Source organism: Micromesistius poutassou, assembly GCF_964030765.1.
Source record: "Micromesistius poutassou genome assembly, chromosome: 22".
NCBI classification, from domain to species: domain Eukaryota; kingdom Metazoa; phylum Chordata; class Actinopteri; order Gadiformes; family Gadidae; genus Micromesistius; species Micromesistius poutassou.
This window is the reverse complement of record NC_140292.1, coordinates 6,150,096-6,166,250: the sequence shown is the minus strand read 5'-3', so window position 1 is coordinate 6,166,250 and position 16,155 is coordinate 6,150,096. Positions and strand designations below refer to the sequence as shown.

Sequence of the window (16,155 nt, the reverse complement as noted above, 5' to 3'; positions counted from 1 at the left end):
CGCTAAGGACTGGATACAATCAACATTAAGCGTTGTCATAAACGATGGATGCGAGGGGCTTCCATCAATCCTGGGAGTCGATAAACAACAACATCCATTCCATATGGGTTCTCTCCTACTCCATGCCGGGTTTTGATACCGGCGCATTCGGATTGGCTGCGAGGTAGCAAGGTGGCCCACGAGACGCAAGCCTTCCAGTCCCTCGTTCAATTCCATCAGTGGAGCGCGAGACGCGGTGCGTGCACTTTCGTCCGTATTCGCGGCTAACGTTAAGGTGAGGTGGGAGAGGGACTTCACGCAGTGATTCAGCGGGGAACTCTTCCAAACCACACACAGTCTAGACATAACCAACCAACAAAACCCTGAAAGGCAAAGCAAGAAGGAGGAACATTTTAACACAATATCCTCTAAAACTGAAGGCGATGCGCGCGCCTCTTTTCCCTATACTGTCAACGTTTCATCCAGCTCCAAAAGTATTGGATATTTTTTTTCTACGGCGCCTCTGGGTTCTTGGTTTGAGGATAACGTCTCATTTCCAAGTTATATGAACTACAGGTCGCCTATTTTTGTTTGAGAAACTGTTAATTCAAAAGAGCCGGGGACTTGCCTCGCCACGGAGTTTGACTCCTCATCATCCCCACGCTACGGTGCCGAAACTGAGCGCGAGAGAGAGAGAGAGCGAGAGAGAGAAGAAGAAGAAGAAGAAGAAGAAGAAGACTTCCGAGATCCGTGAGCAAGATGCGGACCTTGTACAGGGTTTTGCTGCTTCTCCTGATGGATATTGGAGCTGCTCAAGGTAATTATTAGCTGCCCAACGTTTACCTAACCTTGCAACCTTCAAAAAAAAAAGTCAAGGCAAGTTAAAGAAACAGAAGCACCATGGGCATTTACGCCATGCACTTATGTCTTGTGGTTTGAGCGGTATGTAGGCTATATAAAACAAGGTTTATTTTTATTTTTATTTGTGTGGGAATTCGGTGGCATCTTTCTGTGCGGTGCGGTTGAATGTGGAACGCGATGAGCGCGTTCCGTGTGAAAGTGCTCTCTGCCTCCAGCGCTGTCCAACATCCTTCATTGTATCCGTAGTAACATCTTCTGTGGGCGAAATACAATTATTTCACACATTTATAAAAAAAAAAAGTGTGAAATCATTGGCTATGCTTTTATGCTCGAAATTGGTAGATCTTAATTATTCATAATACAATTAGGCTTACTTTTGATTATGCGGTAATACCTTATGTCGTCACATTGGGAGGTTCATGATGAAAATTTGTCTTTTATTTTGGAACTTCTTTATAAGTCAATTCACGAGGGTTTTGGTTTTCAATATTTCCTAATAGGCCTAGTCACCTTCTAATGTAGAGATGCAATTATTAGTGAATCATAGGCCTACATTTTCCATACTCTCTGATGCTCTATAGTTTTAGATATTAACAATACGCCTTTATAGAATAGATAGTTAGTTTGTCAGAGCATAGTCAGTCTAGCAGGTTGTTTTTCTTTAGCTGTTATTTGAAAAAGGGCTGGAACACCTAAAGCAATTTACCAAACCCTCTCTTTTTTCACTCACATTGTCTGTCAAACAAAATGGAGCTGAAACTAGAAGCATTTGTGTTTGTGTGTGTGTTTCTCTGTTTGTGTGTGTGTGTGTGTGTGTGTGTGTGTGTGTGTGTGTGTGTGTGTGTGTGTGTGTGTGTATGCGTGGGGGGGGCTTCTGTGAACGTAATTTACCAGTGCTCAGTAAGGTAGGTGGCCACTTGCTCTATTGTTAGTGCAGGGTTCAAAATGGCCCATACTTAGACACTCCGTCGCACCACCGTCAAATCAAGTCCTAGTGTGAGTGAGGGTTCTCAAACTAAATCCGGGAACTCTTTCTCCTTTTATGTCTTAAGCATAATTATTTCGTTCCTCGTGAGCCACGGCTTTACCTAGGACTTGCCGGCATAAAACACCATTAGGGGGTATGCGAGCTCTGGGTAGTGGGTTTTGCAGCACTGGGAAAGACACTGTCAGCAGCTCAATCTAGTCTGCCGTGGCCCCTTCATCACACTCCTACATAGTTAATGAGCACCGAGGGAAGGCAGGAAAAAAAAAAGCCAAGAGAAAAAAAAAAGAGCAAGAGAAAAACAGAACAGCTCCGGTTTCTCTCTCTGAAGGGGACGGGGTTGGATGACATAATACCCACTTCCAGAGCCCCAGAGAGGGCCGTGTCATTGACGGGATGGGAACGAGGAGAACAGGGTTCCTCGGTGTCCATTAAGAAGTCGATACACCAAACGAACGTTGTTGGAGACTAATTAATGGGCTCTGACATTTTTTGGGGGGAGTGCTGGGGACTGGAGGTGTGTGTGTGTGTGTGTGTGTGTGTGTATGTGCATGTTGTGTGTTTTTCAGCGTGTGTGTGTGTGTGTGTCGTGTGTGTGAATGAATGTGTGAGTGTGTTCATTTCCGAGTTGCTGGAGAGTCGCTTTTGTAGTGTAAAAATAAATGGAAAAAAAAGGAAACGGGTGGTGATTAAAGTGGCTCGCAGAGAGTGTGTGTGTGACACGTTTGACCTCCTTTGCATACTGTACAGAGATGGTGATTTGGTTTCAGACCGTACTGAATAACAAGGTTATGACTGAGATGTTTTGTGGAGCTGCTCCATGCTTGCTGAATGGTATTTAGTCTACAAGTCACCATGTAATCTTATCCTTCTAAAAATACATACATTTCCTTTCTTGTTACACATACAATGCTATTTTACACCGAACGGATCTATAACTAAGATAGTAATTGATAGTACATTGCTTGACTTACTTTTTTATTTTCAGTAATATTTCCAAATTCTAGATGCAATTTATTTTTCAGTGAATAGCTATTGAGTCTCATAATTATGAGCATCGATTTGAAAACCAGTTTTTTCACATGGATATACTTCTAGTCTTCTAGCCTTAACACAGAAAGAGAGAGAGAGAGAGAGAGAGAGAGAGAGAGAAGGAGAGAGAGAGAGAGAGAGAGAGAGAGAACACACTGAAGTGCGGAACACACTGAAGTAGCTAAAGCAGCATGTTTACAAGGAGTCCGTTGTTGCTTCATTTGGTTAGCGCTAGGTGAAAGAGGTGAAAGAAAATGTCAAATTCTAACCTGGTGAACTTTGGTGGACAATGGAGAAGGGGGGTTATCTGCAAAATGCTACCTGCCAGGTATTTCACAATTCTGACATTGCGGTGTGTGCAGTGTATGGAGGAGCTGGACAGGAGGCACATACACATGAATGCCATTCCGCGGATGGTTTTTAATCCTAAACCCCTTGCAATACTGTGAGTGCACACACAGTCATTCTTAGCAGAGAATCAAACCCCTAACCATAACAACAGTAATGCCATGGGCTCCACAGAAATTGTAGAGTATCTAGAAGTGTGTGATTGCGTGTGTATTGTTTGTAAGTGTATGTGGTCGTACATGTGTGTATGTGTTGCTTTGTAAAAAAAAAAGAAAAGTCTTTAAACCATTGTTCGTAGTTCAGCGTTTCATTATGTCCTCAGAAGCAGGCATGGTAACAATCACTCAAATGGTTTACAAAAGGATTGGTCAAAAGCAGCAGGGGTTTCCAGCAGCATATGTGCGCTATGGCTGGCTGTCTGTGGATTCAACGCGGGATGAAGAAGCCTTGACGTTGGTGTGCTGATCAGTGGGGTCATTCTCAGTTAATCATCACGTGCACATGCCCATTGTCCTGTGTATGATAATACGGCATGTTGTGGTGTAAATGACCATGCTGCCGTATGCTGAGGACACGGTTTCTGTTGTGGCTGGCACGGGACGGATCTGGCACTGGTTAATGCAGGTCACCTTGGACCGGGAAGTGGACCTCTTGGGACCGGCTCGCTTTCATTTTTATTTTTTCTCCACTGTGTGGGCTTTTCTCACATCAAACCCCATGTGTGTGTGACCTGAATCAAAGTGCATTATTTGCAAGGAAGTGTTATATTGCAATATTGCCAATGCTCTATAACAAGATCACACTTCTATCTGGGTGTGTGTGTGGGTGTGTTTGAGTGTGTGTGCTTGCGTGGGTGTTGGGTTTTTGCTTCCATCCTCGGACAGACCCTCCCCCACCATGTGTGAAGGCAGGGTATGTGTGTATATCAGGATGTTACTTCGCAATGTTGAGGCTTTTGTGAACATGCTCTGATTTATGTATTTAATTTTTACTTTTTCTCGCTTTCATCTAGTCTCTTTTTTATAAGATTATAGTTACAATGATTGATTTCCTCTCTCTGTCTTGGTCTCTCTCTCTTTCTTTCTGTTTCTCTCTCTTTCTTTCTTTCTCTCGCATGGTTTATTGGGAACAGGAAACAGTATCCAACACACTTTGATGCACAGTTAAAGATACTGCCCCCCCCTCCCCCCATCCATTTATGTCACCACAAACAAAGAAACATGCAACTAGACACACACTCAGGCAAATGACCACACAACTCCTTTATTTATGACTAAATATTGGGTTTCATGACAACAGAACGACTATCTTTCTTTTTGTTAAAATTTGCTGCACATATGTTAGTCCAATAACATCCAATAACGGCCAACAGCAAACCTCTTAATCCAAAATCCCCTGAGTGACATCGGAGGCGCTTGAATGCAAGGCAACAAGTATGCATATAAAATCGACAATCAGGCTTCGTTTCCTTGACTCCCTTCGCACACTCCATATCCACGAATATAGCAAAAGGGCCACGTGAACAGCTCGTGTTCTCCACCTGGCGCGGTAGCGAAGGCGGCGGTGGTGGTTGTGGTGGTGGTGGTGGTGGTGTGTATTCTGCCATCAGATCCGACAGGGATCAGAAACACATGGTGCTTCTCGATCTCGACTGAACCCCGGACCCCAGGAGCGGGAGCCAGGCCAGGTGTGATAATTACTGTGAAAAGCAGCTGCATGCGATCGGCTCCGTGCGCACGGCCCCCTTGACGTCATGCGCGGGGCTTTTCACGAAGGTTAATTAGTTATAGTGTGCGTCTGCGGCACGCTGTACGAGTACACCCACACAAACAGTGCTGAACACCTTACTGTAGACGTGTCAATATCTGGGTGGCTCTGGTTTCGCAGGTACATAAAGAAAGTGTTGTGCATGTTTTGGACCATAATTCCTCGCAATTCTTTGGTGTTGTGAAAAGGGATATGGACTCCTCACGATGGTTTGATGTGTAAATGTATTATGATTTTAAACCCGAAACCCTAGAAATGTTGTGTATGGTTGAAACAGCAGAAATGAACTACTAGTTGTAGTCTGACACGTGTGTTAAACTTTAATGATATCCCCCCCTCCGTTGCACTGCATAAAATGGTAAGCACATGGTCATATATCAAATCGATATTGCATAATGTTTGCGATAACATAGTTTACCATATTGACGCTCGTAATTTGGGTTGCCGCTTTACCTCCTCCCCTCCCCCTCCCTCTGTGGCTGTTATCTACACTGCGAGACCCCCACAGGATAAATAATTTACAGATAAACCTCTCAGAGGAAGTAAGAAACAGGGTGATTGTAGGGGACAGGAAAAAGGTGACCCACACTTGACCAAAGATTAGCTAGCAGTCATCATGGGAAAGGAAGTAGAGGGGGTTAGAATGGGGCAGTATGGATGGATGGGTGAGAGAGGGAGAGAGAGAGAGAGAGAGAGAGAGAGAGGGAAAGAGGGAGAGAGAGAGTGGGATGGTGGAAGGGAGGGAGGCAGAGAGGGAGAGGGAAGGGGGAGGGAGGGAGCGACAGTGGGAAGGGGGAGGGAGGGAGAGGTGAGCAAGGGGGGAAGGAGGTCAGGAAGTTAACAGGTTAGAAGTGTGGTGGAATGGATGGGTGAGAGAGAGAGAGAGAGAGAGAGAGAAAGAGAAAGAGAGAGAGAGATATGAAGTGGGGCGCTGGCCAATCACAGGGTAGGCGGATGGGTGGGTAGGGAGGGCGAGTGGAGCATAGCGTGTCATTAATCACCCCCACGTGACACTCTCGACTACAGGGGAGCTTCAGGGCGCTACATTTACTTCTATTAGCAGTCCATTAGCCGCCGCGGCACAAGTAGCAGCACTTGACGAGTGAGGCCTGTGCCAGACCGGCTGACCTGTGTCTGGTCTTAACAGATATTGCTCTTCAGTGCCGACCTCTGAGGAATATACTGCAATTTCTGAAACGCAAAAGGCGACCACACTCATATTATGGCTGCAGCGTGTCCGTGTTTGTCTCTGTGGGTGTCTTTGTGCGTGTGTCCCTCTGTTGTTTACATCCAACTGACTTGAGTGCTTCTGTTTGTGTATTTATTTCCACAAAACACTGTCAGGTAGTGAGTGACACAAAGTAAACTACAAAAGAGCTGTTTTTGACATAAAATACGTAGAATGCATAGTGCGAAATACGGGGGGGTTTGGGGGGGTCGGACCCCCCCGATTAACCCCTTGAGACCCCCTGAAAGACTCAAAAGCAAAACCTGGGGGGGGGTCTCAATCTTGTAAAAAAAAAAATTAAAAAAAATGATATAATAATTTTATTGTCACTAATGATGTGTTTAAGAGATCACCATGTCAAGTATTTATAATTCAAAAATGTTAATAATAATAATTTGTTTAACATTAAGCTGAACCAGTCCTGCGCCTGCGCGTATGCAAATTAGCCATGTGCGAGAGCCCAGAGCAATGACGTAGGCCGTCAATAACAATGGCTAACAAGCGAAAGCAAAATCAAAGTTTATCACTGGCACACTTCGGATTCACATCGAAAAAGGTGGCACTCGGAGATGAGGAGATAGACGATGTAAAGGGGAAAATCAGCTTTGCGCCGGGTGCAAACTAGCAACGACACATGCGTCGGTGTAGAAAGTCAATTGCGCCGGGCGCAAGATAGGGCCCTTCTTCTGTTTGGCGCACATGGCTAATTTGCATACGCGCACAGGACTGTCGGAATGGGAACATGTCGGACTGGCAGCATTACGGGGGCGCGATTACGGGCTGGCGGAGTTACATTTAAAAAACGCGTTCAAGTAAAAATAAATAAGAAAAGCGGAATCAATTTGTGGCGCTCGTTGTTCAATCTGTGGGGCAGCGCCACACATTGGCCTATGTGTGGGAAACACTGCACGGCCATCACACATGTGCTCATTCGGAGCATTGTAAATAATTTATTGTTTCATTGTTGTAGCCAGTTCATTTATGTAGGCTAATAAATGAACCGTCAACAATGCGATCGGGATTTTTGAGGGGGGGGGGGGGGGGGAGCGATCAGGATTGTTATTGTTGTTGGATGTGTGGCGTGTGTGTAAGCAGGCAAAAGCATGTGTCACACGGTGAACCCAGCTCTGCTTCAACTTAAAAAAAAAAAAAAAAAATCGTTCATACTCCGCGTTCGTACCACTAGAGAACGCTCGCGTTTGAGAACCACTGCTATAGGCCTACTGCATAAGAATAATTTAGATCGATATTGCGCAACAATCAGGAGATGGGGACCCCCCCGAATATTGAAGGGTATTTCGCACACTGGTAGAATGTCACATGGCACAGTCTGGCTGGCTTGTAAAACTGAAACTTCTGACAGCCATTAAACACGGATGGCTTAAGCAGGCAGCCACTGGAACCCACTATAAAAAGAAGAAGCCCTCTAAAGTCTCTCTATTGCTACTCGAGGAGCGAAGAGGTAGTGATCCTGTCTGATAATAACGGTGACCTGACTGATACACACGCTTTGTGACTTTGTCACAACGGTTAAAGTTGGCCTCCATCTGCGGTTGAAGAGGTCTGAAATGATGAGTAATTATCCTCGATCGGGAGGTGATCCCGCGGCCCTCGCCAAAGCCAGGATCAATCCAAAGGGGGCCAAAGATGGTGTGACACCACCAACTCCACCACCACCACCACCAACACCACCGCCACCACCAACACCAGCAGCACCACACTTCTGTGCCCTCGATCCCCCTGCCTCCTCAGGTTTTGATTAGGGATCACAGCCGAGTGTCTGACTCTGTGTGCTCAGCAGTTGAAGAGGGGACGCGGAGAAAGAGGGGAGAGCGAGCCAAAGGGGGAGACAGGCAACGGGTGGAGAGAGGGAGAGAGAGAGGGAGCAAGAGAGAGAAGTGATTACGAGTTAAGTGGCCCTCCTCGTGACATTAGAAGCATTGGGGCTGACAGAGCAGTGCATGAGTGAGTATAAGTGCACGCACTCCACTGCTGTCCTTTAATTTGGCTTCAGTGTGGCACCATGGCCCTTATGCTAGAGCATCACCACTAAATGTCCTCCCACATACTTGTGGCACTGGTAAGAATTCCAACAGGGGAGACAAGATTTTCATGAGACATGTAGCTACTGTTCTGGTCTTTTAAATCTTTTCTTGCGCACACCAATGGCCGAAGTGACTTGACTGTTGGGTATCTTGCTCAAGGATGCCTACTAGTATGCTGCGGATGTTCGGCATCAAACCCAGTGCCTTTTAGTTGGGATTTGAACACCCTTGCCACTTTCTCTACAAGGGTGTTTCGTACATTTGCTACATGTTTGCTTCTTGATATGCCTGGCAGCAGCTGTATGCACACTAGAGGGGACAGGTTATTTCAACAGGAATCACTTCTTATAAACCCCCCCTCCCAGCCCCACATACTCTTTTTCATCTGACAATCTTGTCATATATTCTACGAAAAAAAGAAATGACTCTGCATCGCTTTTATACGCCCGTCCTCTCAATGTTGACAGACCAAGCCGTCCATTATCTCTTGCACCTTCACATTCTGCATCATTCATAGCAGATGCAACTGTAGGCACGGCACACAAAAAATAAAGAAACCCACAAAAATAACCTGAATAGTGTGATGTGATGCTACACGACCACAGCTAGTAAGGAGAATTAGGAAGCCCGAGGGAGAAGAGGATTTGAGATGCTTTGGCTAAAGCTAGGGATACCGCAATACATACACAGAAGCACCCACCCACGTATGCACACACACACACACACACACACATAAACCCAAGGTGCTGATGAGCGGTAAAGGGGCCCCTGATGACTGTACCGTGCCGGGTTTTCCCCTGGTGTTGTTTACCAGTGTTTGCCCGGGCTTCCTGTAGAGCGGTGCCTGGCCCAACAGGGGGGAAAGGGGTCTGGGTGGACCACCACAGCGGTGTAGGCTCCACCAACTGCTGCACAGAGATAAGAGAGAGCGAGGGAGAGAGAAAGAGGAAGGGTTCGAGAGTGCAGCCATAACGAGCCGTTATCGACAGTGGCTACTAGTAAATCACTCACGCAGGTTGATTTGAGAGGGCCTTTTATGATTATTAATCATTTGTTTCAATTATTGTTTTTCAATTGGTGTAGCCCAAAATAAAAAGACAAGCTGTTTTGAAGCTGTGAATGAGAATAGCACACACACACACACACACACACACACACACACACACACACACACACACACACACACACACATACATCCCTGCTAGAGGCCACGCACACTATAGAGGGATATAGTGTTCAATAGCAGTGGAGATAGTTTAGACAGGTAGTATTAGACAAGAAAGTCACCTGTGCTCTAAACTGTCAGCCTTGCCTATCCACTGTAAAGCATGAAAACCTCTAGCTGCTATCTGTGCTACGACGGTGTCTCTGATTGACAAAGCTAAACCCTTAATCCTGGCTTTGCCCCGTCTTGCGTTCCAAACCGAGGCTTGCAGAATGGAACTAGCCTTTTTTTTTTTTCTTACCACAAATGGAAAACGCTATCCGTCCGTAAACAAGCAGATTAGCTAATCTGACAGATATTTTTGTTGAACCCCCCCTTCAATGGAATGTATACATACAGTACTCTCACACACACACATACACACACACACACACACACACACACACACACACACACACACACACACACACACACACACACACACACACATGAATAAACACAAGGTTCACCTTTTTTTTTTACACTGCTTTTATGCGCCTTATTCCTGTGTGTGTTAATGTGTGTGTGGTTGGGTGGGGGGTCTTGTTTTCCAGACCTGGGGCCGTGTCTATCTAGGGAAGGGTTGTGGTCTGTGTATGTCAGCAGCAGAACATAAGGGAGGGGGGGGGGGGGGGCATGCGACCCACGGCCTGGGCTGAAACATGAGAGCCATAGACGGCCTGTCCCCAACTTCCTGTCTCTCCACTTCCTGTCTCCAGTCCACATCCACTATCAGCTGCTTAACCGCTCTGTGTTATTCCATTCGTCTCACTGGAAGTATCCAAGGAAAGCCTTGCCACAGATACAAGTTTGTGTCTGTTTTCTTTGTTTATGGGGGGGCTTAAATGTGGGGATCCTAACCTCTCCACCAAACTCCTCCTCTATCCTCCGTCCTCCATCCTTCTCTTGGACTCTGGGCTCCATGGCGATATGTCTGCATTAAGATGCCACAGGAGATTTCATGGCCTCTGGTTTAAATTACAGAAGTCAGTACACAGAAGTATGGTCAAAGGGGGCCAGGCTGAACAATACTCGCTGTAGGAGAAGAAGAATGAGAAACGGCCATCCTATAGGATGCTGAGGATGTAGCATGGGGAAAAGAACATTGCTGGAATTGGTTTCTGTTATTCAAAACATGCACATTTGCACACTCGCACATTTGTGCGCACAATCTCTCTCTGTCTCTCTCTGTATGTATATGTGTGTGTTCTGGTCTGGTCGGGTCCTGGGGAATGTTCCAGTAATCAACTACTGCACAGGCTGAGGTGATATTCCAAACTATTTACATGACCTCATAGTTAAGCCCCCCTCCCCCCCCCCAAAGCCACCTCGTGCCCCTGCCTCATTTCATCACCTCATTCAACACCCCCCCACCCCACCCCCCCCACCCTTCCTAATCTGACCTATGTCACGCACACACGCCTGCCATGGGCTCCCAGTGTGTGTGTACCGGTGCAGCTGCAGTGCCTGATATGTGTGTGTGTGTGTGTGTGTGTGTGTGTCTGTGTGCGTGTGAGTTCCCTGTGTGTTTTCTCAATAATAACAGACGTTGAAACGTTGAGAGGGAAAGTCTGTTTCGGATAAACCCTGTGCGAACACCGGACCATTCATCCCGGAAATCAATCTTCCTCATAATTCCTCTCATTTTTCTTCCTCCGTCTGTTATCTGCGGACCTGCCCGACTGACTTGTAGAAACAATTACCAGAGCGTAAACCAGCTCAGGGCGGCATACAGACTGAGTAAGAACACTGGCGTGTGTGTATATATTTTTTATTTTTCGTGTTTTTACTGAATTGGGGCAGGATGGTCTAGTCAGTGGTTTAGATGTTTGAATCCCGGAAAACAAAATATTTGGGGTTTCGAACCATGTTATACTTTCAGACATCCTTCAGAAAGCCTGCACCTTTCTATTCATTTTTAGATAACGTCTCTGACGTGATATAATGCATGTTTCTTTCATTGATTTCATTCAAACATACTGTCATGTTCAAATTTGGAACCAACCAAGTCCATTTTACTAAGATGCCCTAACCCCTAGCTGCTCCCATCTAAAATAAAATAAAACTGTGTACATGCCACTTAAATTTGTTTGCTAAATGATCAAATAGTAAATGAATGCAGTGATGCAGCGATGGATTCCTCCCATGCCCTACCCACCATCAAAACAAGGACAAGAAGTCGTGAGCCAGCGTGACGCGAGAGTCGCTACAGCCGATATTATCGGTACAGCTCTGACCATCATTGCCAATGTGATCAATGGCTCTCATTTGTCTCTCCCTTGTGTGTGTGTGTGTGTGTTTTTGTGTGCATGTGTGTAGTGAGTGAGTGTGTAGTCATCCCATCCGAGTCATCAAAGCTTATACTTTGCCCACTCTTCGAGGTCAACGGCAGCTTGTAGGACAGGGCTTCAATGATCCCAAAGTCAATCTGAAGCAGCAAAGAAAGAACCATCGCTGTATAAAACTATTAGCTCCACACACGTGCGCACACGCAAACACACACGCACACACATACACACTCAACGGTTCGGTCGCCCCAAAGGCGTGACCTCGTTTTTCCCCTTCACATTGGGCTTTGTTACTGGTCTGCAACTCAAGATGACTGTGTGTGTGTGTCAGCACTTCCTCGTGTGTGTGTGTGTATGTGTGTGTGTGGGTGTGGGTGTGTGTATTTTTATGTGTGTGTGTGTGTGTGTGTGTGTGCATTTTAATGTGTGTGTATGTGTGTGTGTGTGTGTGTGCCTGTGTGTGTATGTGTGTGTGTGTGTGTGTGTGTGCGTGTGTGTGTGTGTGTGTGTGTGCCTGTGTGTGTGTGTGTGAGCCCTGTGTGTGTGCCATATCTATGCGATCAGTCCCTCGAGACCCCCTGAGCAACGGCAGCCAGTGTTTCACTGGCGGGGGGGGGGTGGTGGCTGGTGGCTGGTGGGGTTCAGGGCGCAGAGCTCAACCGAGGCTCATTTAGACGGAGCCCAGACAGACGCCCCGCTGTGGAGGGGCTCTTTATGACTCTCAACATGTAAATCACACCGCCAGGGTTCTTACAGTCCAGCCCCGCAGTCCCTCAGAACCAACACCATGTTTGTAGGACCGTTTGTGTCGAGGCCGAGATTGGATAAACTTTGTAGAAGTTTCGGACGTGAAACTTGGTTGACGTGCTGCACGGATTGTTCGTAAGCTGGACGACCTCAAAGGGGACGGATTCATCTTTGGCCGTTTTTTGTTTACAGACGAATATGGAGATGAGGCGGTAATGACAAAGATAAGAAATGACTTGTAAAGGCGGGGATAAAGAAAAATCAAATAATGCTTTTTTTAATTAAGGACCTCCCGACAGTGAGAGCATCAGTTATTTGCTCTTTTCTTCCCGGACTGGGGCTTTTTAGGGCTTTCATGCCGTGACTTTGAAAGAGGTCTGAACTCCTCACAAGTAATGCCTCTGTTTCTACATGCACTGCACATACCTTGTGGTGCGCCAGTGTAATTACCCTCAAAACAACTCCTGCAAATGAAAGTCAAACAGCATTGGATATGTGCAAGAGGCTCCAGAACATCTACAAGAGTCATGTCCAAAAACACTCCTTTTCAGACTCGCAAGTGTTATTTTGTGTTTACTCTTTATACAACACATTCACGCTATCGCTACGACAACTGCTACTCTACTACAACTATTACCGACTGCGACATTCCTTGAGTTGAAATCAGTAGCACCGTTCCCTTGTCGGTTCCTTATTGTCCCTTGGGGGCTGTCATAGGCCTACAGGGTTTATACGCAGGCAGTGCATCTGAGATTTATGTGGAGTAAGAGGGGAGGAAAAATAAACCCGGTTCACTCACTCACACGCGTGGGCTTATTATTGTACACTTATAGCATCAAGTCTGGCGAAGCCAAAACATCAGCCTCACCAAAAGCACTACTAATAGTGATAATAAACTCAATCAGAATCCATTTTTTCCTTAGCTAAACATACAATAGGAACCATACTCCGGTCGCCTATGGCCCCGGCCACAAGTGAAGTCATCATTAGCATCATCATCATCGATCGAGAGAGAGAGAGAGAGAGAGAGAGAGAGAGAGAGAGAGAGAGAGATGACGGGTTTCTTCCTCCACCGGTCTCTGTACAATAATACCCGTGACCCCATACTGTATACCCAGCTGTAACGCAGTCGTGCCGCGGTGTGTAAGCCGATAGGCCGTAATGGCCGCGCTGCAGAGCTGCTGGGGCTTGTGGCAGCGGAAACCGATAATTCAATGGTGACACGGTGAACGCCAAAGGGGTTCCCGGTTGGGTTCTTTAGGGCTGACATGAGGTAAGCGGATACGTGGAAGGTAGAGAGCAGACAGAGAGGGAGGAGGAGGAGGAGGAGGAGGAGGAGGAGGTGGAGGAGGGGGTGAGTTAGCATGGGGCTGGTTGTTAGCAGAAGGGGGGCAAGGCTGGAGCGCGACCACGGCTAACCCTGTGTAAACGGCGGTAGCGGCTAAGTGCGAAACCGTCCCGGAAAAAAGCGCGCCCGTTTGCCCAGCGGAATCCTGTTCCACAAATGTTGCTTCACGCCTGGCGCTGGCACGGCAGCGCGCTACTAAGTAGAGACTGGCGGTCCTTGTTTTTACAAGACTGCTTGAACAAGCATTGAAGGTGGCCGCCTTGTTTTCCTTCATGCAATTTTCAACAAACCTATTTTGTTAGCTGCACCAAACACACGAGAAAGTCAGTAAGCAGCACCACACCAGGGAAATAATAGAGCCAAGAAGTGTGTGTGTGTGTACTTGTGCCTGTGTGTGTGTGTGTGTGTGTGTGTGTGTGTGTGTGTGTGTGTGTGTGTGTGTGAAATAGCAAGGAAGGAGACAGAGATACCACAGCTAGTCCTAAGCCGCATAGTGTTAAACCACCGCAGCTTAAACTGGCTGAGAGACACTGTGCGAGAGAGAATCAGAGAGACAGAGAGAGAAAGAGAGAGTGTGCCTGAGACACATTCAAGACACATTAACCCAGAGCTATTCTCAGGACTCTTTGTGTTTGTGTGTGTGTGTGTGTGTGTGTGTTTGTGTGAGGCGTGTTTCTTTGTTTCGTGAAAAAGAAGCCAAAGTCTGGCAAGAGACCCGTCCGCGATGTTCAAAGAACCAGTCTGTCATGAATATTGGACGTGGTTTGAGCTCCTACCGAACAGCCCCCCCCCCCCCCCCCACCCCCCCCCCTGTCAGCATTGGTGGAAAGTAAACGTGGGTGCGTGTGGGTAATCTGAAACCTATTATGTCGCCGCTCCGTGGAGCACCAGTCACCGGCAACAACCTGCTTTTGTTTTTTGAGGCTTTCCCCTTTTTCCATTTTTCCAAGCTGGCAGTTTATTTCCACGTTGGCTCCAATTCGAGAGGCGCGAGAGAAGAAGAACACATTTTGTGTTTCTGTTTTCTCCTGTTTTTTTTGCCCCCCCCTGCTATAGTTTGTTTTAATAGGAACCTGACAGAATGTGTAGTATCGTGTTGCAGGAATCTCGGAGGCCCACGTCAAACCCAGGGAACGTCATGCCGGTCAGTCTGTGGTGTCCACCCTGGTTACCTATTAGATAGGTTGGTGGGAGTGGGGGGGTGCGGGGGGTGAGGGGGGTGGGCGGGGGTTGTGTACCTGAAGCACTAGAGACCTTGAGTCTAATTGATTTGGTCAGCACAGCTTTGACACACACACACACACACACACACACACACACACACACACATACACATGCACATGCGTGCACCCACCCACACATGCACGCATGCATGCACACAAGCACGTGCACCCATACAGACGGACAGGCGGACGCACAGACACACACATACAGACACACACACATACACACACAGGCGCACACACACAGGAACCTAACTAGGGGTGAGGGAGAGGGCCATGTTGGATATGTCCGATTGTTGCCGGGGAAGTAGCTATCAAGCTTCTTCAGGTGGAAAATGGAGGCCTCTTTCCTATCCTGTCATGCTGAGCTTTCCTCTTTTTTTTTGATGTTTGTAAATGTCGCAATTTTCTTCTTTTGTTCCTCATAATACAAAAGGAGTACAAGTATCCTCCAGGTTTTCCGTATTACAGTGCCCACGTGATTAAATTTGTCCTTTGTGTGACAAAAGGTCTCTCGGGAGACACAAAAGCAACAAAGCCGACAGACATGTTTGATTCGATCACTGGCAAAACAGCAATAAGCCTAACCCCCTTTCCACCCCACTTAAACTCACTCATCTCACTTTGGGATGATGCGATTACAAGCTAAATCGGCACCGCGGCCCGCCATCTTGTTGTGATTAGACGTGCTTACATGGGCGGGAGGTGTTTACTGTGGAAACACTGCGGACCCCTCCTGCTCTCTAGTTAGCTACCGAAAGAAAGAGAGGACGGAGAGAGGGGGAAGAAAAAGTTGAGTGAGGCTGTGTTTTTCTTTCTTCCTGTGTAATCTCTAAATGAGAGAGAGAGAGAGAGAGTTTTCTCTAACTAGTACCACACTGTGTACTCCAGTGTGACCCCCCCGCGCCCACAAACACACATACACCTACACGCATGCACACACACAAACACACACACACACACACACACACACACACACACACACACATTCCCCTCCTATTCCCTTGAGCTGAGCTGTTTAAGACAGAATGAAAAACGTGGGAGCTTCTGGTGCTATGTGAGGGCGGCTAGTTTCCATACGTTAGCGGTCCTATAGGGAC

The 16,155-nt window shown here is 46.9% G+C and overlaps 1 protein-coding gene across 1 annotated transcript in view; it reads left to right on the top strand.

The window, feature by feature from the left end:
- Window positions 1-217: 217 nt before the first annotated feature.
- unc5cb (unc-5 netrin receptor Cb) overlaps window positions 218-16,155 on the top strand; it is a gene marked incomplete at its 3' end in the record, with an annotated part of 111,155 nt that continues 95,217 nt past the window's right edge. Inside the window, exon 1 of the mRNA XM_084486381.1 lies at window positions 218-796. Coding sequence (XP_084342507.1) covers window positions 739-796 — 58 coding nt within the window. The 5' untranslated portion in view covers window positions 218-738. The remainder of the gene's footprint in view (window positions 797-16,155) is intronic.